The sequence below is a fragment of the Nomascus leucogenys genome, chromosome 4 (genome assembly GCF_006542625.1).
Source record: "Nomascus leucogenys isolate Asia chromosome 4, Asia_NLE_v1, whole genome shotgun sequence".
Taxonomy (NCBI): Eukaryota; Metazoa; Chordata; class Mammalia; order Primates; family Hylobatidae; genus Nomascus; species Nomascus leucogenys.
Genome location: NC_044384.1, coordinates 86,220,352 through 86,247,966, shown reverse-complemented (window position 1 = coordinate 86,247,966; position 27,615 = coordinate 86,220,352). Strand labels below are relative to the sequence as shown.

The 27,615-nt window shown below is 45.6% G+C and overlaps 1 protein-coding gene across 6 annotated transcripts in view; it reads right to left on the bottom strand.

Annotated features, from left to right (window-relative positions):
• The window catches only part of RBM4 (RNA binding motif protein 4), a 30,504-nt gene extending 4,104 nt beyond the window's left edge, over positions 1–26,400 (bottom strand). The window contains exons 1-4 of one of the 6 annotated variants that reach the window (XM_012497204.2): positions 25,682–26,400; positions 24,454–24,877; positions 20,438–21,128; positions 18,118–18,555 (exon numbers count right to left, since the gene is read on the bottom strand). In XM_012497204.2, the coding sequence (XP_012352658.1) occupies positions 20,446–21,128; positions 24,454–24,865 (1,095 nt within the window). In that variant the 5' untranslated portion in view covers positions 24,866–24,877; positions 25,682–26,400 and the 3' untranslated portion in view covers positions 18,118–18,555; positions 20,438–20,445. Of the gene's footprint in view, positions 1–7,328; positions 7,428–18,117; positions 18,556–20,437; positions 21,129–24,453; positions 24,878–25,681 lie in introns of those variants that run through there. The other 5 variants (XM_030811277.1, XM_030811278.1, XM_003273912.4 and 2 more) reach the window with 5 other exon arrangements.
• Positions 26,401–27,615: the final 1,215 nt, after the last annotated feature.

The following is a 27,615-nucleotide window of genomic DNA, read 5'->3' as shown; positions in this document are numbered from 1 at the left end:
CGAGTGCTTGTAGTGCCAGCTACTTGGGAGGCTGAGGCAGGAGAATTGCTTGAACCCAGGAGGCAGAGGTTGCAGGGAGCCGAGATGGCACCCCTGTACTCCATCTCAAAAAAAAAAAAAAAAAAAAAAAATTAGCTGGGCGTGGTGGCGCATGCCTGTAATCTCAGCTACTCAAGAGGCTGAAGTGGGAGAGTATTGAGCCCAGGAGGTTGAGGCTGCAATGAGCTGTGATCATGCCACTGCACTCCATTCTGGGCAACAGGAGGCCCTGTCTCCAAAACAACAAAAAAGGATTTAGGTTAGTGGTGTGGCTTCAGTAATAGGTGGTGGGAAGTTAGCCAGATTCTTGAGACATTGCTAAATATGCTACAGCTGGTGGTGAGGCTACTTTTCTCTAACCAGAGCTGCTCTTAAACCAGTTTAAAGGCTAACAGACTCAGATTAGTAGTGCTAGGAGTAAGCCCTGCATCAGAAAAAGGCTGAGCCAGATTCTCTCCAAGGACCTATCATATTAACTGAATTTGACTTCATAGTTTTCTGGCTCATATTTAAAAAATAAATAAATAAATATATATACATTTTTGCCTAGTTACCACCCCTCTCCAGTGTTTCTTTTTTTAATTTTTAAAAAATAATTAGGCTGGGCACGGTGGCTCATGCCTGTAATCCCAGCACTTTGGGAGGCCAAGGCGGGCGAATCACAAGGTCAGGAGATTGATACTAAAATACAAAAAATTAGCTGGGTGTGGTGGCAGGCACCTGCAGTCCCAGCTACTCAGGAGGTTGAGGCAGGAGAATGGCGTGAACGCAGGAGGCAGAGCTTGCAGTGAGCCGAGATCATGCCACTGCACTCCAGCCTGGGCGACAGAGCAAGACTCCATCTCAAAAAAATAAAAAATTAAATTCACTTATGAGCTATTAATAGAGGTCTCTCTTCCCAAGGTGCTAATATTCTGCTAGGATTAGGCTTTGGCTAAAATATTCATACATAGTACTTTGAGCAGAAAAGCAAATCACATATTAATGATTAGCAGTGACATTTTGCAGTAAAGTATGTCTTCCAGATTATGGACATCTTATTTATCTTTGTTTAGATCCCCATAGAACACATTTAATGATGGACTCAACCCTACTTAAGCTTTATTGTACTTTATATGGAAATGTTGATGTGTGAATTCTGACATGTGAAATTTTACCTACAATAATATAGCATTTACCTCACATAGTTTATACTTAATCTTGACAGGTGAAGCAAAAATTTTCCCTTATTTATTAGGGGAATGGTCTGACAAATCTACAGAAGTTTAACCTGTCCATGCACACATGCCAACCAGTGGTGAAGTACATAAGGCTCATGTTAGTTTCAGTATTCCCCAGGGAAGCAAGACTGTCTCTGTTTTACAAAAGGGAAAATAAGGCAAAGATGCTGGGATTTTCTTGTGATCTGCAAGGCACTATGCAGAGCCAAGAAAAAAAATTTGCAGGTTTTGCTGGCCTCAGCAAAATCTCTGGTGGTTCTGTGCTAGGTTTCAACCATTTTAACATAGGAAGTTTAACATATGTCGGGTGCGTGGCTCATGCCTATAATCCTAGCATTTTGGGAGACTGAGGCAGGTGGATTGCCTGAGCTCAAGAGTTTGAGACCAGCCTGGGCAACACCGCGAAACCCCATCTCTACTAAAAATACAAAAAATTAGCTGGGCATGGTGGTGTGCACCTGTAATCCCAGCTACTGGGGAGGCTGAGGCGCAAGAATCGCTTGAACCCAGAAGGCAGAGGTTACAGTGAGCCAAGATCGCGCCACTACACTCCAGCCTGGGCGACAGACTGAGACTCTGTCTCAAAATAAATAAAAAAAATAAACATATCTTGATTTCTATGTCATTGGCAGAAAAAGAAAAAAAAATTTCTGCAAAAGAGTTCTATATCATCACTGCCCAATAACACTCCTGGCAGTGATGGAAGTGTTCCGTATCTGTGCTGTCCAATTTGTGGCTACTGTGGTTACTAAGTACCTGAAATGTGGTTTATTCCACTGAGAAACTGAGTTTTTAATTTAATTATAATTAGCTACATGTAGCTAGTGGCTACTCTATTGGACAGCAGTTTAGTAAAATAAGCTGCTCATAGGTAGGGAAAAAGCCCTGCAGAATTACATAATTTTTATTTTAGAAAACCTTTCACCCCAAAACAGTACTGTTGAGTAGGACAAATGTATTTTTTTGTTTTGAGATGGAGTCTCGCTCTGTCGCCAAGGCTGGAGTGCACCGGCATGATCTCGGCTCACTGCAACCTCTGCCTCCCAGGTTCAAGCAATTCTCCTGTCTCAACCTCCCCAGTAGCTGGGATTACAGTCGCGTGCCACCACACCTGGTGAATTTTCGTATTTTTAGTAGAGATGGGGTTTCACCATATGGGTCAGGCTGGTCTTGAACACCTGACCTCAGGTGATCCACCCACCTCGGCCTCCCAAAGTGCTGGGATTACAGGCGTGAGCCACCACACCTGGCCTATATTTTTATTCCTAAACCTTACTTCTTATATGAGAAATTGCATATTGTGAATACAAAATTCCTTTAGTTCACCAAGACCAAGTTTCTCACTATAGACCATTTCAGAGTCCCATGAAGCCTCTCAAAGCTAAAAGCTCCTGAATTCATTTATCAGCTGTTTGAATTCCTACTATGAGCTAGGATGTGGGAACATGGTGATGAATGAGGCATATGTGGTTTCTGTAGCCTCAGATCTACCCCCTTCCTCAGGTTTCCAGATACATAGTGAAGCTGGCATGGCACAAAAAGACACTAGGCCCTCAGGGTACTCAAGGTGCTGTTAGAAACTTAGAAAAAGGTTGGCTGCCTGCAAGATGGACCAGAAAAGGGAAGCAACTTGCCCCAGATTGGTTTTGTAGCTTGTCAGGATTTTGCTTACAAACCTGGTCCTCAGGAAGTCACCTGGCCTAGGAGATTTGGGAAAAGGAGGGGAGAAATAAATATTCCTGGGAAGAGCTGTCAGTTTGTTGGAAGATCAATCTCGGCTTTCTTCAGACCAGAGCTAGGCTCTACTGCTGAGGAGACATGAAATGCAAGAAATGATAGAATCAGCTCCAGGAACTTGCAGGGGAAGAATGAAAAATCTGATGAGATGAATTCAATCTGAAGTGCCTTAAGGTTTGTAGGGCCTTTGAAAATCCAGGCCAAATTCAAACCGTGTATCTGTCACCCCTGCAAATCCACAAGAACCCAATGAGGTAGCATCACTGGCTCTCTCGGCAATTAAGGCTACTGAGATTTAGAAAGTTTAGGCTGGGCACGGCCGAGTGCAGTGGCTCACGCCTGTAATCCCAGCACTTTGGGAGGCCGAGGCGGGCGGATCACGAGGTCAGGAGATCGAGACCATCTGGCTAACACGGTGAAACCCCGCCTCTACTAAAAATACAAAAAAAGCCGGGTGTGGTGGCACATGCCTGTAGTCTCAGCTACTCGGGAGGCTAAGGCAGGAGAATGGCGTGAACCCGGGAGGCAGAGCTTGCAGTGAGCTTAGATCGCACCACTGCACTCCAGCCTGGGCAACAGAGCAAGACTCCATCTCAAAAAAAAAAAAAAAAGTTTAGGCCGGGCGCAGTGGCCTACCTACACCTGTAATCCCAGCACTTTGGGAGGCCGAGGTAGGAGAATCACCTGAGGTCAGCCTGGACAACATGGCGAAACCCTGTCTCTACTAAAACTACAAAAAAATTAGGCAGGAGCCTGTAATTCCAGCTATTCGGTAGGCTGAAAGTAGGAGAATCACTTGAACCCAGGAGGCGGAGGTTGTAGTGAGCCAAGATTGCGCCACTGCACTCCAGCCTGGTTGACAGAGTAAGACTCCGTCTCAAAAAAAAAAAAAAAAAAAAAAAAAAAAACAAAGAGACTCCATCTCAAAAAAAAAAAGAAAGAAACTGTGATAAGTACCACAAATTACACAAAATGGGTCCAATGGCAGGGAATAATGGGAGGACATATCTACTAAGCTACAGGTGGTTTGGGAGGGCATTCCGATACTTGATCCTGAAGCTAAGACCTGAAGGATAAGTTAGCTCTAAAGCAGTAAAGAGAAAGGTCCCTTCAGATTTAAAAAAAAAAAAAAAAGAAGCCCTGAGGCAAGAAAGAGCTCAGTGTATACAAGGATCTGAAAGGAGAGTCAGTATGGTCAGAAAAGGATAGATAAGCAGGGAAAAGGGCCTGAGATAATAAAGTGTGACAGAGGAAAGGCAAACTAAGGGATTTGGCATTTTACTTTAGATAAAATGGGGAGTTGCTGAAAGGTTCTACATAACGAAAGGAACGTCTGATTTACCTGATTTACATTTCACAAGATCATTCTGGCTACTAAATGGAGAATACTTTGAAGACCCAAGGGTAAGAAAGAGACAGACCTGGAGGTCACTGTAGTCATCTTGGTGGGAGAGGACAGCATGGTCTAGACTATGGTTGTGGCAAAGATATGGAGAAAAGAGGCAACATGTGATATAAACATCATCAAGAGCTGCTAATGGTTGGGGAGGGGGTAAGAATGACTACCAGGAATCTGGCTGGAAAAGAGAATGGGATAAGGAAGACTGAAGGAGATGGCCGGGCGCGGTGGCTCACGCTTGTAATCCCAGCACTTTGGGAGGCCAAGGTGGGCGGATCACGAGGTCAGGAGATCGAGACCACGGTGAAACCCCGTCTCTAGTAAAAATACAAAAAATTAGCCGGGCGTGGTGGCGGGCACCTGTAGTCCCAGCTACTCAGAGAGGCTGAGGCAGGAGAATGGCGTGAACCCGGGAGGCGGAGCTTGCAGTGAGCTGAGATTGCGCCACTGCACTCCAACCTGGGCGACAGAGCGAGACTCCATCTCAAAAAATTAAAAAAAAAAAAAAAGGAAGACTGAAGGAGAAATGATTTTAGAGTGGGGACTCTCAGGAGCTCTATCTCAGATATACCAAGTTTGAGGTGTATTAAGACAACCAGCCAGGTGCAGTAGCTCATGCCTGTAAACCCAGCACGTTGGGAGGCCAAGGCGGGCGGAACCCGAGGTCAGTAGTTCGAGACCAGCCTGGCCAATATGGTGAAATCCCGTCTTTACATTTTGTATCTAAAGATACAAAAATTAGCCAGGTGTAGTGGCACATGCCTGTAGTCCTAGCTACTCGGGAGACTGAGGCAGAAGAATCGCTTGAATCCGGGAGGCGGAGCTTGCAGTGAGCCAAGATCGCGCCACTGCACTCCAGCCTCGGCAACAGAGCGAGACTCCATCTCAAAAAAAAAAGAACCAAGAAGAAATGTCAACTAGGTCTCCAGATCCCTGAATCTTGAGCACAGAAGAGAAGTTTCAAACTGGAGATATCAAGAGTCTTTAGCACCTGGATCAGTGTTACATAATAGAAATACAATGTGAGCCACAAATGCAAACCACATAGGGAACTGAAACAGGTGAAATTAAATTGTATTAATTTTATTTTCCCAAGATAGTCTAGTGGTTAGGAAAAAAACAAAAACAATTTTAATGTATTTTTACCCAATATGTGCAAAAATGATCATTTCAACATATAATGAGCATTAAAAAATGAATATATTCTTTTTTTTTTTTTTTTTTTGAGAGACTCTTGCTCGTTGCCCAGGCTAGAGTGCAGTGGCCCAATCTTGGCTCACTAGAACCTCCGCCTCCCGGGTTCAAGCAATTCTCCTGTCTCAGCCTCCCAAGTAGCTGGGACCACAGGCACGTGCCACCACGCCTGGCTAATTTTTGTATTTTTAGTAGGGATGGGGTTTCACCATCTTGCCCAGGCTGTTCTCAAACTCCTGACATCAAGTGATCTGCCCGCCTTGGCCTCCCAAAGTGCTGGGATTACAGGCGTGAGCCACTACGCCTGGCTTATCATATTAATTTTTAAAATCCCATAGGTATTGGGTACTCACAGCACTGTATATGGCTCTGGCTACCACACTGAAGAGCACAACTCCAGATGGTATACAAAGCCAAAGCAATGAATGAAGTCCTGAAGAGGATTTCAAACTTGGCACTACTGATAACTGGGAAAGGTGCCCCTCCTGTGCATTGGAGGATGTTTAGCCACATCCCTGGTGAGAGAAACCCCCTAAATTGTGACAATTAACAATGATTTCAGGGAATCTCTGAGCCTATTCTAGTTGCCCATTTAAAAAAAAAAAAAAACAAAAACAAAAACAAAAAAAATGGTCAGGCTAGGCCAGGCACAGTGGCTCATGCCTGTAATCCCAGCACTTTGGGAGGCCGAGGCAGGCGGATCGCCTGAGGTTGGGAGTTCAGACCAACCTAACCACCACGGAGAAATCCCATCTCTACTAAAAATACAAAATTAGACGGGCGTGGTGGTGCGTGCCTGTAATCCCAGCTACTAGGGAGGCTGAGGCAGCAGAATCTCTTGAATCCAGGAGGCAGAGGTTGCACTGAGCCGAGATCGTGCCATTGCACTCCAACAGCCTGGGCAACAAGAGCAAAACTCCATCTCAAAACAAAAAAAAAAGAAAATTAAAAAAAGGGTCAGGCGAGGTGGCTTACATCTGTAATCCCAGCACTTTGGGAGGCTGAGGCAGGCAAACGGCTAGAGCTCAGGAGTTCAAGACCACCCTGGGCAACATGGCAAAACCACGACTACAAAATACAGAAATTAGTTGGGCATGCTGGCATGCGCCTGTGGTCCCAGCTACTTGGGAGGCTGAGGTGGGAGAATTGCTCGAGCCCGGGAGGAGGCGTAGGTTGAACACAGCACTCTAGCCTGGGTGACATAGGAAGACCCTGTCTCAAAAAAAAGGTGGGGGAGGGGGCAGGCGAGGTGGCTCATGCCTATAAATTTTTTTTTTTTTTTTTTTTTTTTTTGAGATGGAATCTTGCTCTGTCGCCCAGGCTAGTGTGCAGTAGCGCTATCTCATCTCACTGCAACCTCCACCTCCTAGGTTCAAGTGATTCTCCTGCCTCAGCCTCCCAAGTAGCTGGGACTACAGGTGCGCACCACGACAACTGGCTAATATTTTATATGTTTAGTACGGACGGGGTTTCACCATGTTGGCCAGGCTGCTCTCGAGTTCCTGACCTCAAGTGATCCACCCCCCTGGGCCTCCCAAAGTGCCGGGATTACAGGTGTGAGCCACTGCGCCCGGCCTAATCTTAGTACTTTGGAAGGCTGAGATAGGAGTATAGCTTGAGCCAGGAGCTCCTAACCAGCCTGGGCAACATAGGGAGACCCCATCTCTACCAAAAGATAAAAATAAAAAATAAATTAGCCGGGTGCAATGGTGCATACCTGTGTAGTTCCAGCTACTTGGAAGGCTGAGATGGGAGGACCGCTTCAGCTCAGGTCGAGGCTGCATTGAGCCATACTCATACCACTGTACTCCAGCCTAGGCAACAGAGCAAGACCGCACCTAAAAAAAAAAAAAAGACTAAAAAATTGATCAGGGGCTGAGGATTAACTACAAAGGGGCACAAGGGCTTTTTGGCTGACAAAAATGTTCTGTATTTTGATTGCAACAATGGGAACAAGATTGTAACCATCAGTTATCAAAAGTACATTGTCAAACTGGGCACAGTGGCTCACGACTGTGCCTGTAATCCCAGCACTTTGGGCGGCCAAGGTGGTGGATCACCTAAGGTCAGGAGTTCGAGACCTGCCTGGACAACATGGTGAAACTCCATCTCTACTAAAAATATAATAATTAGCCGGACATGGTGGCACGCATCTATAATCTCGGTTACTCAAAAAGCTAAGGCACAAAAATCGCTTGAACCCGGGAGGTGGAGACTGCAGTGAGCCGAGATAATGTCACTGCACTCCAGCCTGGGCAATAGAGTGAGACACCATCTTTAAAAAAAAAAAAAACCACAAAAAAAGGCCCCGCAAAAAAGTACATTGTCACAATGTGTCAAATTGTTTTCAAAATTGGTATATTTTATTGTTTGAAAATAATACTTCAGGCCGGGCACGGTGGCTCACACCTGTAACCTCAGCATTTTATGAGGCCAAGGTGAGCAGATCAACTGAGGCTGGGAGTTCGAGACCAGTCTGACCGACATGGAGAATCCCCATCTCTACTAAAAAAATACAAAATTAGGCCAGGCGCGGTGGCTCACACCTGTAATCCCAGCACTTTGGGAGGCCGAGGCGGGCGGATCACAACGTCAGGAGATCGAGACCATCCTGGCTAACACAATGAAACCCCGTCTCTACTAAAAATACAAAAACAAAATTAGCCAGGCTACTAAAAATACAAAAACAAAATTAGCCAGGCGTGGTGGCAGGTGCCTGTAGTCCCAGCTACTCTGGAGGCTGAGGCGGGAGAATGGCGTGAACCCAGGAGGTGGAGCTTGCAGTGAGCTGAGATTGTGCCACTGCACTCCAGCCTGGGCGACAGAGAGAGACTCCGCCTAAAAAAAGAAAAATACAAAATTAGCCAGGCATGGTGGCGGGCACCTGTAATCCCAGCTACTCGGGAGGCTGAGGAAGGAGAATCGCTTGAATCCGCGAGGCGGAGGTTGTGGTGAGCTGAGATTGCACCATTGCACTCCAACCTGGGCAACAAAAGCAAAACTCCATCTAAAAAAAAAAAGAATACTTCAGGGCCGTCTCTTCCTGGTTCTTCCCAGAGTCAGAAAAAACTGGGTTGAAAGGGTGTTTAAAAAAAAAAAAACTCAGAAGAGCTGATTTTTTAAAAAAGTAATCACATTATGACACTGCTTAAAAACCTACAAGACTAGTTGACTCAGAGTGAAGGCCAGAAAGGCCCTAGAAGATTAACTACTAGATCTGCTAACTACCTGACCTCTTCTGCTCCTCTCTCCTCTCACTCCCTCTTGCCACTGGCCTCCTTACTATTAGAACACTCCCACCTTGAGACCCTTGCTCAAGATATTCTCTCTACCTGGCGTACTTTTCCCCTAGATACCTGTTGCTAACTTACATCTAATTCAACTCATTGCTCAAATCTCACTTTTTTAAGAGGCCCAGGCCGGGCACAGTGGCTCATTCCTATAATCCCAGCACTTTGGGAGGCCAAGGTGAGAATCGCTTGAGCCCATGAGTTCAAGAGCACCGTAGGCAACATAGCGAAAACCCATATCTGCAAGAAATACAACAATTAGTGGGGTGTAGTGGCATGCCTGTAGTCTCAGCTACTCAGGAGGCTGGGGTAGGAGGATCAACTGAGACTGGGAGGTGGAGGTTGCAGTGAGCCAAGATCACCCCACTGCACTGCAGTCTGGGTGACAGAGTGAGACCCTGTCTCAAAAAAAAAAAAAAGAAAAAAGAAGTGCCGGGTGCAGTGGCTCACGCCTGTAATATCAACACTTTGGAAGGCCAAGGCGGGTGGATCACCTGAAGTCAGGAGTTCGAAATCAGTGGGGCCAACATGGTGAAACACCATCCCTACTAAAAATACAAAAATTAGCCAGGCGTGGTGGTGCATGCCTGTAATCCCAGCTACTGAGGAGGCTAAGGCAGGAGAATCACTTGAATCTAGGAGGCAGAGGTTGCAGTGAGCCGAGATCACGCCACTGCACTCAAGCCTGGGCAACAAGAGTAAAACTCCATCTCAAAAAAAAAATTTAGCTGGGCATGGTGGTATGCGCCTGTAATCCTAGCTACTCAGGAGGCTGAGGGAGAAGAATCGCTTGACCCCGGGAGGCGGACGTTGTAGTGAGCTGAAATGGCACCACTGGACTCCAGCCTGGGTGACACAGACAGACTCCATCTCAAAAAATTAAAAAAAAGAAATTATCTGTAGGCCGGGCACAGTGGCTCACACCTGTAATCCCAGCACTTTGGTAGGCTGACGCAGGAGGATCGCTTAGGCGCAGAAGTTCAAGACTAGGCTGGGCAACATGGGAAAACCTTGTCTCTAAAAAAAAAAAAAAAAAAAAAATTTAATCAAAATTGAGCTGGGCATGGTGGTGCGGGCCTGTAGTCCCAGCTACTCAGGAGGCTGAGGTGAGAGGATAGCTTCAGCCTGGGAGATCAAGGTTGCAGTGAGACATGTTTGCACCACAGCACTCCAGCCTAGGGGACAAAGTGAGACCTTGTCTCAAAAATAAAATTTGTTTAATAGTAGGGTTTGGTGGCATATGCCTGTAGTCCTGAGTACTTGGGAGGCTGAGACAGGAGGATCATTTGGGCCTGGGAGCTATCGCTGCAGTGAGATAGATAACACCGTGGCACTCTAGCCTGGATGACAGAGCAAGACCTTGTCTCTAAAATAAGTAATATTTTTAGAGAGTCTTGCTGTTGTCCATGCTGGACTTGAACTCCTGGGCTGCTCAAGCGATCCTTACACCTCGGCCTTCCAAGTACCTGAGACTACAGGTGCATGCCATTGTGCCCTGCTTAATTTTTGCCTTTTTAATTGAGGCATATATTCAAAGTGTGATTCCCTACCCTGGGCGACAGAGCAGGACTCTGTCTCAGAAAAAAAAAAAGAGAGAGAGAGAAAAAAGAAAACCCACGTATAATTTTTGACTTCCCAAAACTTAGTAGCCTGCTGTTGACTGGAAGCCTTACAGGTCATAAGTCAATTAACATATTTTGTGTGTTATATGTATACTGTATTCTTACAATAAAAGCTAAAGAAAAGGCTGGGCGCGGTGGGTCACACCTGTAATCCCAACACTTTGGGAGGCCAAGGCAGGTGGATCACCTGAGGTCAAGAGTTCGAGAACAGCCTGACCAATATGGTGAAACCCTATTGTCTCTACTAAAAATACAAAAGTTAGCTGGGCGTGGTGGCATGTGCCTATAGTCCCAGCTACTCGGAAGGCTGAGACAGGAGATTTGCTTGGACCCAAGAGGCAGAGGTTGCAGTGAGCCGAGATCGCATCGCTGCACTCCAGACTGGGTGCCAAAGCAAGACTCCCTCTCAAAAAAAAAAAAAATCATTAAGTAGAAGTGAATCATCATAAAGGTGTTCATCCTGATAGTATTCATGTTGAGTAGGCTGAGGAAAAGTAGGAGGAAGGGTTGGTCTGTCTGTCTCAGGGGCGGCAGAGGCAAAAGAAAATCCATGTATTAGTGAACCTGCACAGTTCAAACCCTTGTTGTTCAATGGTCAACTGTACAAAGGAAGCCCCAAACTCAGTTTGGTGTCAATGTTCCTTACATTGTGAAACTGAGAAGTCCCATCTTGTTGCATATCTGAATACAAACAATTCTGATGTTGAATAGAGGAACTCAAAGAAACCAGCAGGCACACACAACCCTCAATGGAAGCACCAGCGCCCAGTGGACAGAGTACTCAGCCTCCCTGTTGTGACAACTTAAGACAAAAATGAGAGCAGTAATAAAATGCTCAATTCACTCATCACTAGCTAAGTACTTTCTCCTTTGGTGTCTTGTCTCCTTAAGGGACAGGAAGCACCATCCCTGTTTTGGTGGGGGTGGGGGTGGGGGTGTATGTTTCAGACAGGTCAGGTCTCACTAGGTTGGCCAGGCTGGCCTTGGAACTCAGGTACTCAATATTTGCACCTCAGCCTCTGTAGTAGCTGAGACTACAGACATGCCCCACCACGCCCGAAACCATCCCAATTTTGTATCTGAAGGGTGCTATTTACCTGCCATAAAGTAACACAAGTCCCTATTCCTGTCAGATTTGCATCTGGTGAGAAGCTGGAAGGTTCACTCATGTTAAGCCATCATAATCTGGCTTGACAAAACAGAGTTGTTGCATGACAAAACTTAATAATGCAAGAACATGGTTTAACAAAGCAAATATTAAGGCTTCAAAAAGTCCCCTGCCCCACCTTCCCCAGAAACCAAATGCTTTTGCCTTTTTAGCTGTTTTTTACCTTTATTTCTGAATAAGATGTTCATAATCCATTTGCCACTTTTAGAAATTTCCTCATTTCGGCCGGGTGTGATGGCTCACGCCTGTAATCCCAGCACTTTGGGAGGCCAAGGCAGGCGGATCAAGAGGTCAGGAGATCGAGACCATCCTGGCTAACACGGTGAAACCCCATCTCTACTAAAAATACAAAAAAATTAGCAGGGCGTGGTGGAGGGCGCCTGTAGTTCCAGCTACTTGGGAGGCTGAGGCAGGAAAATGGCATGAACCCGGGAGGCAGAGGTTGCAGTGAGCCGAGATTGCGCCACTGCGCTCCAGCCTGGGCGACCCAAAAAAAAAAAAAAAAAAATTTCCTCATTTCTATGAGTTTTGCTCTTACACATATTACCCACCCATCCCCACTTCATCAGATTATTACAATATTCAGAGCTGCTACAATCATAACTAGGTAAATATCACACACAGTTGAATCCTGCTATAGTTTTGAGTGTCCCCCCAAAATTCATGTTAAAATCCGAATCCCCATGGTGAAAGTATTAGGTACACCTTTGAGAGGTGATTATGCCACAGAACACAGCCCTCATCAATGGGATTTGTGCCCTTATATAAAAGAAACTCCAGAGAAATCCCTCACCCTTCCTGCCTTGCAAACTCAAGACAGAATCCAGACACCAAGTCTGCCACGGCCTTGATCTCGGCTTTCCCAGCCTCCAAAACTGTTGAGAAATAAAATTCTGTTGTGTATAAGCCATCCAGTTTATGGTCTTTTGTTACAGCAGCTCAAACAGACTAAAAAAATCCTCATGTTGGCGGGGTGCGGTGCCTCACGCCTGTAATCCCAGCACTTTGGGAGGCTGAGGTGGGCGGATCACGAGGTCAGATTGAGACCATCTTGGCTAACACGGTGAAACCCTGTCTCTACTAAAAATACAAAAAAATTAGCCAGGTGTGGTGGCGGGCGCCTGTAGTCCCAGTTAACTTGGGATGCTGAGGCAGGAGAATGGCGTGAACCCGGGAGGTGGAGCATGCAGTGAGCCAAGATCATGCCACTGCACTCCAACCTGGGTGACAGAGCAAGACTCCACCTCAAAAAAAAAAAAAAAAAAAAAAAAAAAGTGTACTTTCTCTTGCTACAACCTGGACTACTGTTCTCCAAATCCACTGCAGAAAGGGAGTCCTGGGACTTCCCATCACCATCATCCTGGGAATTCCCTTTACCTCAGAATGAGATCATGTGTAAGAACACAAAAGTACTGAGAGCAAACTGACCTGGGTAATTTGAAACAGCACTTAATACTAGTGCCAATGATCAATGATCTCTCTCACTCTACTCCATCCCCCACGAGTCTACTTTAGTACTGATGTGTAGCTCTAGGGTAAGGAGCCTGGTTTAATTCAGCATTCACCCAAAACAACCCCAATTTTGAGGATGCCTGGAAAACTTTTGAGACAGGATCCCACTGTAACCCAGGATGGAGTCCAGTGACACCATCTCTGCTCACTGCAACCTCTGCCCCTGGCATCAAGCAATCCTCCCATCTCAGCCTCCTGAGTAGCATGACTGGCTCATTTTTAAATTTATTATTATTAATTTACTTATTTGAGACGGAGTCTAGCTCTGTTGCCCAGGCTGGAGTGCAGTGGCACAATCTTGGCTCACTGCAAGCTCCACCTCCCGGGTTCATGCCATTGTCCTGCCTCAGCCTCCCAAGTAGCTGGGACTGCAGGCGCCCACCACCACGCCCAGCTAACTTTTTATATTTTTAATAGAGACAGGGTTTCACCTTGTTAGCCAGGATGGTCTTGATCTCCTGACCTCGTGATCCGCCTGCCTCGACCTCCCAAAGTGCCGGGATTACAGGTGTGAGCCACCGCGCCCGGCCTATTATTATTATTAAGACAGACTTTCACTCTCGTTGCCCAGGCTGGAGTTCAATGGCACAATCTCAGCTCACTGCAACCTCCTCCTCCCAGGTTCAAGCAATTCTCCTGCCTCAGCCTCCCAAGTAGATGAGATTACAGGTGCCCACCACCATGCCCGGCTAGTTTTTTGTGTTTTTAGTAGAGATGGGGTTTCTCCATGTTTGACAGGCTGGTCTTGAACTCCCGACCTCAGGTGATCTGCCCGCCTTGGCCTCCCAAAGTGCTGGGATTACAGGCGTTGAGCCACCATGCCTGGCCGGAAAACTTTAAAAGCAAAGTTAACAGGGTTAATATCAAGTTAAACTCCAAGATCACCCTGAAAACTCTGCCCTCATAGATCCTTTGACCCATGCAGAACAAGGCCGGGGCACATGTCATCAATACAAAATAGTATGACCATTCCCACCCCGACCTGACTTCCAAGGACATACCAATTATTTGTACACCCAAGGCCCAGACAAGCAGCAGCTTGTGGAGGCACAGTGAGGACCGGCACAATGCCCTATTCATCTTTGTATTCGCCACATGGTAACCTAATTGCAGGAAATCAGGGAGTACCTAGTGAAATACAAAGCCAGCTAGACATTTACTAGAGAGAATGAACAGTGAAATGCTATGGGGGAAAAAAATCAGTTTATTAAAGCATTACTCTTGAAAAACTACATTTTGGCCAGGCGCAGTGGCTCACATATAATCCACGCAAAAACTCTGGGAGGCCAAGGCAGGAGGATCCCTTGAGCTCAGGAGTTCAAAGTTACGATGAGCTACAATCATGCCACCACACTGCAGCTTGGGTGACAGAGCTAGATGTCTAAAAAACAAAAAGCAAGAAAAAGTACTTTATTACTCCTAAGGAGTGGCAGCATAACCTTGTCAATTACACAGAGCCAACTACATGGCTTCAACTCAAAGATACACTTGATTGGAAACATAGACAAAAACAACTTCATAATACATCGATGTTGAAAATCAGTGAGTTATAGTCAATCTTTTCAAATCACCTCTTAAAAATAATTCGTCTTGCTGTCACCTAGGCTGGAGTATAGTGACACAATCAGCTCACCACAGCCTGAAACTCCTGGGCTCAAACTATCCTCCCGCTTCAGCCTCTCTTAGTAGTTGCAACTTCAGCTGCATATCACCACACAGAGCTAACTTTAAAATCGTCTTAGAAATGGGATCCTATGTTGCCTAGCCTGCCATTGTTCTTGGTAAAGTGTTTCTCCTCTCAACAAGTCAATAAATAGTTTAAGGCTAGGTGTTATGGCTCATGCCTGTAATTCCAGCACTTCAGGAGGCAGGTGGATCACTTGAGTCCAGGAGTTTGAGACCAGCTTGGCCATGGTGAAACTCCATCTCTACCAAAAATACAAAAATTAGCCAGGTGTGGTGGCAGGCGCCTGTAATCCCAGCTACGCAGGAGGCTAAGGCAGGAGAATCACTTGAACACGGGAGGCAGAGGCTGCAGTGAGCCAAGATCATGCCACTGTACTCCAGTCTGGGCAACAGAGAGACTCTGTCTCAAAACAAAAACAAAAACAAAAGCAATAAATGGTTTAAAAAAGAGAAAATGCAAAAGCATCTAGTATGAATATAGCATTAAGCCAGGCCAGATTCTGAGTCATGAAATAACTACTCTTACATTGTCTGTTACAGGGAGATCAGAATCTCAAAGCAGAAAGCAAAAATGACTTCCTCTAATAGAATCAAGAAATTAAAAAAAAAAAATTTTTTTTTTTTTTTTGAGAGAAGTCTCGCTCTTGTCCCCCAGGCTTGATTGCAATGGCTCAATCTCAGCTCACTGCAACCGCCACTTCCCGGGTTCAAACGATTCTCCTGCCTCTGCCTCCCAAATAGCCGGGATTAATGCGCTTGCCACCATGCCCGGCTAACTTTTGTATTTTTTAGTAGAGATGGGGGTTCACCAAGTTGGCCAGGCTGGTCTAGAACTCCTGGCCTCCCAAAGTGCTCGGATTACAGGCGTGAGCCACCGTGCCTGGCAAAAAAATTTTTTTTTCTGAGACAAATTTTGAGACACTGTAGTGCAGTGGCCTGATCTTAACTCGCTGCAGCCTTGACTTCCCGGGTTCAAGTGATCCTCCCACCTCAGCCTCTGGAGTAGCTGGGACCACAAATGCACACCACTATGCCCAGCTAATTTTTTAATTTTTTTTTTTTTTTGAGACAGTCTCACTCTGTTGCCCAGGCTGGAGTGCAGTGGCGCGATCTCAGCTCACTGCAAGCTCCGCCTCCCGGGTTCACGCCATTCTCCTGCCTCAGCCTCTCCGAGTAGCTGGGACTACAGGCGCCCGCCACCACGCCCAGCTAATTTTTTTGTATTTTTAGTAGAGACGGTGTTTCACCGTGGTCTCAATCTCCTGACCTCGTGATCCGCCCGCCTCGGCCTCCCAAAGTGCTGGGATTTCAAGTGTGAGCCACCACGCCTGGCCAATTTTTTAATTTTTTACAGAGACAGGGTTTCACCATGTTGCCCAGACTGGTCTTGAACTCCTGAGCACAAACAACCTGCTTGCCTCAGCCTCCAAAAGTGCTGGGATTACTGGCGTTGAGTCACTGCACCTGGCCAAGGAGTTAAAATTTTATTTTATAAAATACTTTTTTGAGAAGGAGTTTTGCTCTTGTTGCCCAGGCTGGAGTGCAATGGCGCAATCTTGGCTCACTGCAACCTCCACCTCCTGGGTTCAAGTGATTCTCCTGCCTCAGCCTCCTGAGTAGCCGGGATTACAGGTGCGTGCCACCACACCCAGCTAATTTTTTGTATTTTTAGTAGAGACAGGGTTTCACCATGTTGGTCAGGATGGTTTCGAACTCCTGACCTCGTGATCCACCCGCCCTGGCCTCCCAAAGTGCTGAGATTACAGGCGTGAGCCACCATGCCTGGCCGGAGTTAAAATTTTAACTAGTTTTGTAATGCAAAAATATACCATATCCATGTTTATCATGTCACTTCTGCAAATCCTTCACTGACCATCCCCATCTAAACAGAATTCTCTACTTGACATTTCTGCATTGTCTCCTCCCTCAGAATAGAAGCTCCAGAACTGTATGTATCCCCAACACTTAAAACACCACCTTCCAGAGTATCACTCAATAAAATATTTGTTGAATCAATGAATACTGTTAGTCTCCAATGTTTGAAATTTGCCAACCCTACCCATCAGATCAAAGGGTATACTGACAAGAGTAAAAATGGCGTTCAGTGGTGGGTCTGTCCTTTAGAGAAAAAGAAACCAAAGTAGGTATGTACGACCCTCCAAGAGAAATGGCAGAGAACCAACCCAGCCAGGAAAGGAAAAACTAATGGAAAAACATTTGCTGGGAAGATTAAATGAGAACACAAGAAACACCCAGCACAGGCTTCACATACAAAAATATTCAATAAATTACATGTTGTATAGAGCTGTTCAAATCTTGGTCATCTATGATTAGAGAGAATCTAACAGGAGGAAGCAATTAATTAAAAAAAAAAATCTGAGAAACCACCTAAGTAAAGACCAGCTTCTTTATCTCCCCATCATCATAACCCGACTTCCCTGAAAGGGTAATGCCTGGCATACAGTAGGTGCTCAGTATTTGTTGAATGATTCTGAGAAATGCTCTAACTAGACACAGTCCTGTATCTGTAGAAACTGGAGCAAGAAGGTACAGACCAAACATATGGAAGACAAATAACTGTTTCAAGAAAAACGTGAGGCGAAGAGGCGGCAGTTCTTGCACTCAGCCCCATCATTCAACAAGGTATCTAAAGCCTCGTATGTTGGGTCATTTCTCCATGCCTATGATTTAAAGGCTGTAAACCCAAGTAATGAGGTGCTAGTGGGACCATTCAGGCATTCTTTGGATTTTGGCAGAGCTAAACAAATAGATGGCAAAAGGCATCAACACATGTCACTGGCCTACAGTTAGCAAAGTACTCTTGGAGCCACAGCTTCATTTTTTTCACATGGCACGAAGAGCGAAAACTGACTTCCTCTTCCCCTAAACCTCTCCTTTTCCCTGGAAATTAAGTTAAGCTAGATACACTGACTGGGTGAATGGAATGTCTTAAGGGAAAGTGGTGACTGTTTCTCTAGAAGAGAAGAGCTACATCTCTAAACTAAAAGTAGTTGGTTTTATAACAAAGGTGGACCAGCGGGAAAAGTCTTCATTAGAATAAGGCTGCCTGCCTGGGCTTCTGTATAACCTCTTTCCTCTGGCACCTACAAGTCCTATTTACAATAAACAAAATAACTACAGTGACGTTCACCCAAAGCTGAGTATCTTAAAACTTTACACCCTCCCCTTTCAAGGTACAAATGAACCCCCAAACAAGCCCAAGCAAGAAGTCTCTCAAAGCACACATACCCTAAGTTGAAAAACCATTTATTTCACCGGAAAGAAAAAAAGTGATCCAACTCTATAGGTCTAGCCTTTGGACCAAAAAGAGACCCTGGAGCAGTGAGACTCTCACCAAGGTCATTCCCAAATCCAACAGCCGCAGGAGGCAGGAGGCAGGGAGGAGACAGCACAGCCCCCACCACAGTTTCTGCACACAATGAGGCCTGCTGGGAGAACAGAACATGAATGGGAAGCTACAGAAGTATTGAAGGACAGAAGAACAGGAAAATGGGCAGGAGAGGAAAGGAAAGGAAGAGAAGGTCTGAACTTAGCAAGGTAAATTAAGGTCCACGGTTCCTGAGGGACTGAACGCACAGAGCCGAGAACGTCCCGGAGATGGGGTACCACGAAGGGTGTATTCTCATGCACAACCGCAGCTCGGAATTTCAGCCCACACACATCCCACCTGAAAGAGAGCACAATACAGCGGCTTTACAGCAAAGCTCAAAAGGGCTTTCCCATTTAAAACTTCAACATCTTTACAAAGTCTGATAACTTGACACTCCTTTTAAGTTTACTTGTACCCTTCTTCCCCAGTATCACAGTGATCTCTAACAATGAAAAGAGCTTGAAGGCCAGAGAGTAACTGGGGAGGCTAAACAATCTCAGACTAAGGTCTTAAATTAATAGTATATCTTGTTTCATAAAAGTAGGCAAAGAGACATTCCTTGCTCTTGATGATGTTAACATTAGCATTCCTCAGAGAAGGTAATTCCACATCACAAGATGTCAGCAGAGGACAGGAAAAATGGAATGGTTCCAATTAGCTCCCTGAGGTTTGAAAAAAAAAAATTAACAGTATTTTCTATCTAGGAGTTACTGCCAAGGTCCGAGTTAAAAATCATTCAAAGTCTAGATAAAAGTAGCATCAACTGCACAAGTTTTAAGACCTGAGGACATCCAATTCCGACTAGGGAAGAAACTAACTTTGGAAAGAAGGTGCGGAAGGGCGTGTATAAGCTACGCATCAAGTCACTGAAGTCTCTTTTCCAGCCCAATCAGTGACTGCCTACCCAATGACCCTGGGAAAGCCACATACCTTCTGCCCTAACTGCAAAGATGACAGTTATCTATCAGTCACACACTGTTACTATAATTAAGGATCAATGGTAATGTCTGGGACACACTGGGAGTTATTCAAAACGAAGGGCATTGAGATTTACCCTTAAGTACAATAATCTCAAACACCTAGAGCCCAAAGCTGGCAAGTATCAGAAGAGAATATATTCAAGTAGAGCCAAATGGATCATGGGGCTCAAAATGTATGACAGTGGAAAAAGCCAGGGGACTCAGGGTAGAGCTGCTGGCTCAAGAGTATTAAATGCCCAAAACAGCTAGTGAGAAGATGAAGAAGGGAGTGATTTGCTTATGGCAAAGCTCCCAACCCTGGATTTCAACATTACCAAAGGAGTAAAATTAACAGGTGTGCCTGCATTCTTAAAACATATACCCTGAGAAAGCAGATGATATCAAAACTAGAACTGTGGGAATAGTTACTTAAAAAAAAAAAAACCCTAAGTGACAGGCTAGGCTGTTATAGGACAGACTGAAAGATATAGCAATGGAGTGGGCACTCTATTCAGGGAATAAATCTGAGCTGGGCAGAGAAGGTGAGTGTTAGTATCTATGCCCAGACTTCCTTGTGGAACTTTATAAAAGTAAGTTTTGTATCTCTCTACCCCAACTTACCATCAAATAAGTTCTATAAAACTCATAAGGGTTGAACCGTTCAGGAATGTCAGAAATACGCTTCAAGATTAAGATGATGCCATTTTGGTAGTCTTCTTAGTAACTGGGACCTGAGCAGTGATGACCAGTTAACTACAGTTATGGACTTTATCATCAGGGGTCATATCAGAACTTTCACACAGCACAAAACAGAACAGGAAACTTGAAGACCTTAGGAATGTCGCACACCTAGGAAACTTAACAAAGGCTCTAAGAAACAAAACACCTGAGCCTGAATGTGTGGGTCCCCAGGTAAGGTTCAATTATAGTATAGTACATAGGTGACCCAAGATTCACCAGCACATCATTCTTTATTTTTCTAGGCACAAATAGAATCAAATTGACTCCCACTACCAGAAGCCCTGAAAAATAGCCATGAGGGCCAAGGAACTCCATGTATTTTAAAGTTAAGCAGTTAGGACTTCTCTCTAGCCTGTGAGCCATCCTAGTAACCTTACCCTAACCCTGCAAAAGCAAGCAAGCAGGGCAGCCTAATTGGAGCCCTTTAGGCTGCAGGAGGGATGGCAAAACCAGAAGAGGGAACACCCCACCCCTCTCACCTCAAGCTTTAAAAGGCTGAGTACCGCGCCCGATCGGCATACTGCTCCCGCTCATACCGGGCCATGTCGTACAGAGAATTCCGCGCGGCTGCTGAAGCTTGGGACAACTCACTCTCATGCCCGTAACCGTAGCCCTCTCCAACAGTGGGGACTGGGGCTGTAGCGCGACGCAGGGGGCTCCGATCCCGCCCGTAATATGAAGTGGAAGCTGCAGTAACAGCAGCAGCGGCTGCTGCTGCAGCAGCAGCTGTGGCAGCAGCTCCTGAGGTCGGCAACAGGTGTCTATCGTAGGGATCGAGAGAGGTGGAGGTGAGGTGACTGGCCATGGCTGTATTCTGGACTTGTGGCAGCTGGGACAGGGTCTGCTCTGCGTAATTATACACGGAGGCAGCTGCAGCTGCCACTGCCTCATAGGACCGGGCAGCACGGCAGCGCTTGTAGTAGGCATCGAGCGCTCCGTACGCGTTGTTGTAATACAATGAATCCCCATAGCTCATGGTGTAAGGCGTACGCACTGCTCCGTATTGCTCATTATATTGCTCGGTCAAGTCTGCCACGCGGCCTGAACGATCTATCGGACACTCTTTGGACCAGTGCCCCTCTTTCCCGCACCGATAGCAGCCGCTCTGGTCTCCCATCCCGGGCGCAGTCCTAAGCCGGCTGGTGGACAACTGCACGTGCATTCGTTTGCCTTGAAGAAACAGACGCAAGAAGGGTTGCTATCACTCTTAGTCGTAGCCCCAGCCCCTACCCCAGACACTGGTCATAGCAATGGCTTTATCTAGACAATTCTAATGCAGGATTCATCTTTACGAAAAGATAAAAAGGAAAAAAAAAAGACTCAACATATAGATTCAGTATAATGACCTGATTTCAGGCAAAGATCACTTAGATGAAGAAATATTTCAGCTATAACAATAGTTTAAATGCTTAAGAAATAAAACTACTCTTGCTCAAATCATCTCCTAACAGGTAAAAATCATCTCCAAACAGCGGCTCAAAGTCAAAAGAAGTCAAAGAAAGAAAGAGTGCCCAAGTTTTTTCTGACACCTCCAATCCTTACTAGCAAGACAGATTTTCATTAAGCAAGGGAATGTAAGTAAAGGCCAGTTTTCCACCCTCCTCCAAAAATTTAAAAGAATCGAATAAAAGACTCCAATGATCAATCACCACTATTAAAAAATGATCTAGACTCAATCCACAGCTGAATGTGGCAAGCAAATTTCAAAGTACATCTCTGGAAAAACCCTCATGAACTGGGGAGACAAAGGGGCACAACAAGTTGAAGGACAGCCTTCTCCCTTAACTGGGCCCTTTAAACTGCTGGTTCTGATCACTGCTTTAACAAGGATTCTTTACAATCTGAGAGTTAATTTTAGTGACCCTCTACTACAGTCAAAGGCAAACAGGGCAAAAACAGGACAGATTGTTCTCAATGCCTGAAATTTTAGAATACTGTAAAAAACACGGAAGAAAGGGTGGCTGACGAAAGTGGGGAATAACTAGTTATACTAGTCAGTGGACCAAACTGCTCAGTTTAAGCAGAATTAAAGTACTTCTCCTGAAACTACATATCTGAGAGCCTAACTAAGAACATACATCTAATATTTTTCCTGAAAATTAAAATTTGCATTCTGGAAAAGTATTACTTCTGAAAACGTAATAAAAGCAGAAACTTTTCTAGAAAAGTTAAAACTAAGTTTTAGTAAGTCTCTACAGAAGAAATTTCTACCTAACATGATCTACCAGCGTATTGGTAAGCAAAATTCAGAAGAGATCCAAATCCTGCAAAAACTTCCCGATGCAACTGGTTATGATGCACCTAAACATATACCTGTCAAAGGAGTAAATGGTCAAAAGCAAGGGAGAGTCAACAGATGGATCCTCTAACATTAGAGAAAGTGGTAAACACACAATTTTCCTTGCAAAATTCATGTTAGATTCTGGGAGACCAGAAAACACAATAGGGAAACAGGGGTGGGAGGAACAAAATATCAAGAAGGTCTACACAGCTGGGAAGTTTAGGTTGCAGGTTATTAAAAGAGAGTAGATATGCAATTATGCACTTAGTGCCTTAAAGTGCTAGCTTGTCTCTGGCATTTGCCCAGGGGGCCACTTTGGCACCTAACAAAACCAGAGAAAACAAGTGCAACTAAGAAAGCAACTGTGCACATTCCAGACATAAAGATCACTAATAAACACCTTAATCTAAGAATCTGTTGGTTCTAATGCCAGAAAAAGAAGTTAAATTTTAAAAAATATCTAAAAGAGATTTTAAGTGGGCAAGCAATAGAGAAGATCCCCAACACTGAGAAACAGAAAGGAACAAAGACCACCCTAATAACTGCTGCTCATCAATAAACATCTGTAACTATACCAGAACAATATTAAGAAATGAGAAACGCCAATATTACATAAAATAAGGTAAAAATAACTAAGCATAGGGTAGTGTCAGGGGACCTAGGGTTCAGACACCCAGAGTTTTATATAAGGATAATTTGTCCTGAATCAAGACCACACTGTCCTCTCCTTAAACCTAACTGCTACAAGCAGACACCACCTCTTCTGACTGGGCTAAAGTGTGCGAAACAGTCCAAAAATTAGGTATCACACCACAAACCCTCCACAAGAGCAGCCTTTGCTCTCAAGTTGTTGACAAAATAATTCTCAACTTGCCAATTAAAAAAAAGCAAACTAGACCTGAGAGACCTGTGTCACTTTTCTTTACTAATGCACAGCAATGCCCATGACACAGGGCACCCATTACTAGGGGAAATAGTGATCAGACCCTCAGCTCTAAAAAAGCCCAATTTAAGGGAAATGGACGCCAAAGGCAGCAGTAATGACTCTTAACAAGGGGAGCACCCAGAAAAAGAATCGGCAACTACACTGTCAGAACACAGGTTTGAAATATAGCAAGGAGTCACGGGAATACTCCATAATTTGGATAAGGCTTTTTTTATTTTTTATTGTTTTTGTTCAGTCCTGCTTAATTAAGCTAAAAAAGGACACGCTCTTTCTGATACTGGGAACCCAAAGGAGGTGAGAGAAGAGTTCAGATAGCAGCTCACCATGATCACCACCCCTGAACTGCCACTGTTGCTTCGGACCTCAGACTTTGGAATATTTGCGTTATACGTACCATTTTAGCATCCCAAATCTGAAAATTCAAAATCCAAAATGCTCTAACAAGCATTTCCTTTGAGCAACATGTAGGCATTCAAAATGCTGGGGATTTGAGATGCTTCCAAATGAAGTGACAATCCACATCATCACCCATGCTGCCCTCCAGGCACAAAAAATTCATTTGGTTAAGACTCCAAGATAACACAAATCTAAGTGCTCTATTCACCAAAATCTTACAAAGTCCAGCCCCCCAAACCAATGAAAAGACAGTCATTACTGCCCCTAAAACCCCAGTGCCTCCTCCCCAGGAAGTCCTAAAATCAGCCTTGTAATTCTAGAGTGGCCTTATATTCAAAATACAATCCCTTGGTACAGGTATAATATAAAAGCAACAAGAACTGTAACCCTTTAAAGAGTTTGTGTAAGGTAGGACAGCTTAACAAGGATTCTGCTCCTATAAAATGTTGCTTGACATGTTTTTGCGAGGTTCTTCATGTAAAATGCAGAATTCTGATCCTGTGCTGAGGGCAATAAATTCAGAGTGAGGAACTCTGAACTGTGCTCTACTACAAAAGAATAAAAAATAAAAAATAAAAAAGGCCCAGTAACTCAGACAGCCTTCAGAGGAAAGGATTTCTGCACTGATAAGCACAAAAGCCGTAGGGGCTCCAAATAAAAGGTGAGTGGCTTTTCTCCAGGAGACATTTGCCTAAGGTAAAGCCCCTAAGTCCCATGCATTCTACATCTTAAGAAGTCCATCACCCATACTTATTTCTTTGTCACCAGCCAGCCAACAGCTGTTATCTTTACCAAACCTCTCCTTTTACTTATTCAACCATTTTTTGCACATAGCCTTGTGTTCAGCCCTCTACCCAAAGAGGGTGGTTCACCTTGAAACTCTGTGTTATCAAGGCCCCTGATGGCCTCCACTGCATCCTCTGCCCGTTCCATGTGTACGAAGGCATAATCTTTCACGATGTCACATTCAATGACCGGACCATACTCCTCAAACTTGGCTCGAAGCTCCTTATTGGTGCAGGTGGGACTGATGTTGCCCACATGCAACTTTGTTGAGGTTTTGCTCTTATTCTTGCTGGCTTCCACGTTGATGTTCACCCCATGAAGCTTGTAATGGTGCAGGTTGCGTATGGCATCTTCAGCTGCAGTTTTGTCTTCTATGTGCACAAAGCCGTAATTCTTAATGATGTCACATTCCAGCACCTTCCCATACTGCTCGAAGAGTGAGCGAATCTCCTGCTCTGTAGCCTCCCGGGGCAGGTTTCCGATGAACAGCTTCACCATCCTGACAAGAGCCTGGGAGAGAAAAACAAGACATCTGACAAAAGACCTCAGGCCCACATTCGTTCATAAAAAACGACTTTCACTCTAATGTATATTTCCAGTTTTCTCTCTCACACGCCTGCACACACACCTCCACACAATAATCAAAGGGAGGTGGGAGTGAACTAAGGCCTGCTATAGTAGCCGCCATGAACCTGTAAGAATAAGAAGACGTCTGCAATAGGGAGGTCCTTAGTAGACAAAGGGTTTGGTAAGAACCGATACCTTCCAACAGAAATGGGCATGAAAAACAGCATATGAAGAAATGGGGGTACTGGGCTTTTCCATCCACTAGGAGGACAACAGAAAACAAAAGTCTACTAGGTTTGCTGACTGCCTGCCTGAAATTATCAAGAGGCTTTTCCTCACGTAGGAACCAAAGCAGCCATCATTTCCGGGAAAATGGGCCTTGTAATAGCTACATTTGAGTTTCCTTTGGAAGTAGTGAACGCGCGACTCGGATCAGACAGCGAGGAGTGGAAAATAAAGGAAGTACTGGAGTGGGGAACGCCTCTCTCGGGGCACCGTCCTAGCTCCTGCCAAACACTGAAATGCGTGGCCACAGAAGAGAGCTTCAGATTCATTAACCAGACGATGTCTCACGGCCCGAGAAATTCCCGAAACGGGGATGTAATTGCCAGGTATAAGGGAAAGGGGGTTATCTCAGCGGAAATCTCGAGGCTTCCAAGAGGAGCCACGTCGGGCGCGGGACAGGGTGGGGGAAAAAAAGCAAGGTATTCTCAGGGGGCGGTGGGGGAAGGGCTGCTCCCGGCTTACCGCGCAATGCCGAGGACCGAGGTCGGCTCTCAGTGACGGGTGTGGAGGCTGCGAACCCACCAGGACACCCCCGAAGCCCAAGGGAGTGAGAGAAGATTTAACAGAGTACAAGAAAGGCAGTGGAATGGCTCGGAGTCTCACCCGCACAGAAACCAGAAGGGCCTCCTCCTCGCGGCGCGGACGCTTCTGACAAAACGCTAAAATGGCGGCGGCCGCAGCAGTGGCTCTGGGTAGAGGGGGGAGGTGAGCCTACAACCGGATTGGCCACTCAAGAAAGTAAAAGGCCGGCGTTCCCGCAGATCCTCTTCCTGATTGGTTACCACGGACGCCAATTACCTAAGAGGCCGGCAAGAGGTGGAAACGTCTGTAACCTCCGAGCTTTTATGCGAAAGCCAATGGGCACCAACCTCGCGAAGCCGAACTCGCTGATTGGGCAAGAGATCAGCGTGAGGGCGGACCTACAAACGTGAGCTTCGCCGGCGGGGTGCGGCCCGCCATTAGGCGGAGCGAGCTAGAGGCCTGGGGTAGCTGTCTTTTAGCTTCATGGCGCCAACTTCGTTAAGCTTCCACATTTCGCCACCTCCACGTGCACAGCCAGACAGTATTCCGCGCTCCATTTTGCCGTTCACTCTAGGTGTCTCCCTCTAACCTCCCAAGCACCACCCCTCTCGCGGCCAGGACGCTGTGGAAATAGCTTATGCAGGCACATGCCAGGGAAGAAAAACAGCGAAGAACCCCCCCACACACACCCACCCACCCCCACCACCACCACCACCTCAGGAAACCAACCTTCTCTTTGGGCCAGTAGTCCACACTGTAGCCTTGAGAGTCCCGGAGCTCCCCCAAAATCAAACCTCTCACAGGTGGTGAAAGGACCTCTGTAATGGCCTTCCAGAAGTAGGCCCGGCAGGAGGCTGCACTGTCCAGGAGACGCTGAGGACAAGTTCCCTCTGGGAACCAGCCTCCCAGGGTCCACGATGAAGAAACCTTTGTGTGGCCATGGAGACTGAAAGTATACCCCGACCCCACCCTGAGAAAAAATTGGAGCAGCAAAGGTTTTTTTGTTTTATTTTATTGGGCGCCATCAGCCAGAGCTGTTTTAATCCCCTAGAACCGACTTTAGAGGAAAGAGCGTAGTCACAACCAGCTGTAAACAAAATACAAAGTAACATTCTCCAGAGGGTCCAGCTGCTGCCTGGTTTTCTCTCATCCTTAGGCTGCTTCATATTCATTAAGCAAGCAACTTTAGTCAAGACCCTTTGCAAAGCAGCTTTTGAAAAGATTAAAAGGTGGAGTGCAGGGACTGGATGGAAGAACTTATAACACGAACAAAACAGGCTAAAAGCAGTGCAGAGTTTATGAGGAAAGGGATCATCAGGAGTGAAGATGACACAAGTACCACACACCACCATCCAAAGCAGCTTCTTCACCACCACCCCCGCCCCAAAAGGAGAAAGATTTCATAAACAGAAAGGTGAAGTCAGAGTTTGGGGGAAAAAAAAAAAAGAGTGGGTTTTAAAACCCAACACGAGGGCCGGGTGCGGTGGCTCACGCCTGTAATCCCAACACTTTGGGAGGCCGAGGCGGGTGGATCACCTGAGGTCAGGAGTTCAAGACCAGCCTAGCCAACATGGTGAAACCCATCTCTACTAAAAACACAAAAATTAGCCGAACGTGGTGGCAGGCCCCTGTAATCCCAGCTACTCAGGACGCTGAGACAGGAGAATCGCTTGAACCAGGGAGGCAGAGGTTGCAGTGAGACAAGACTGTGCCAGTGCACTCTGGCCTGGACGACAAGAGTGAAACTAAAAAAAAAAACCCAACATGATTCAGGAATCTGACTGTAGAAAACTGGTCAATAATTTATCCTAGGGTAGAAAAAGTTAAGGAACTAAAAAAAGAAAATATAACATGTACAGATGTGTTGGTCACTA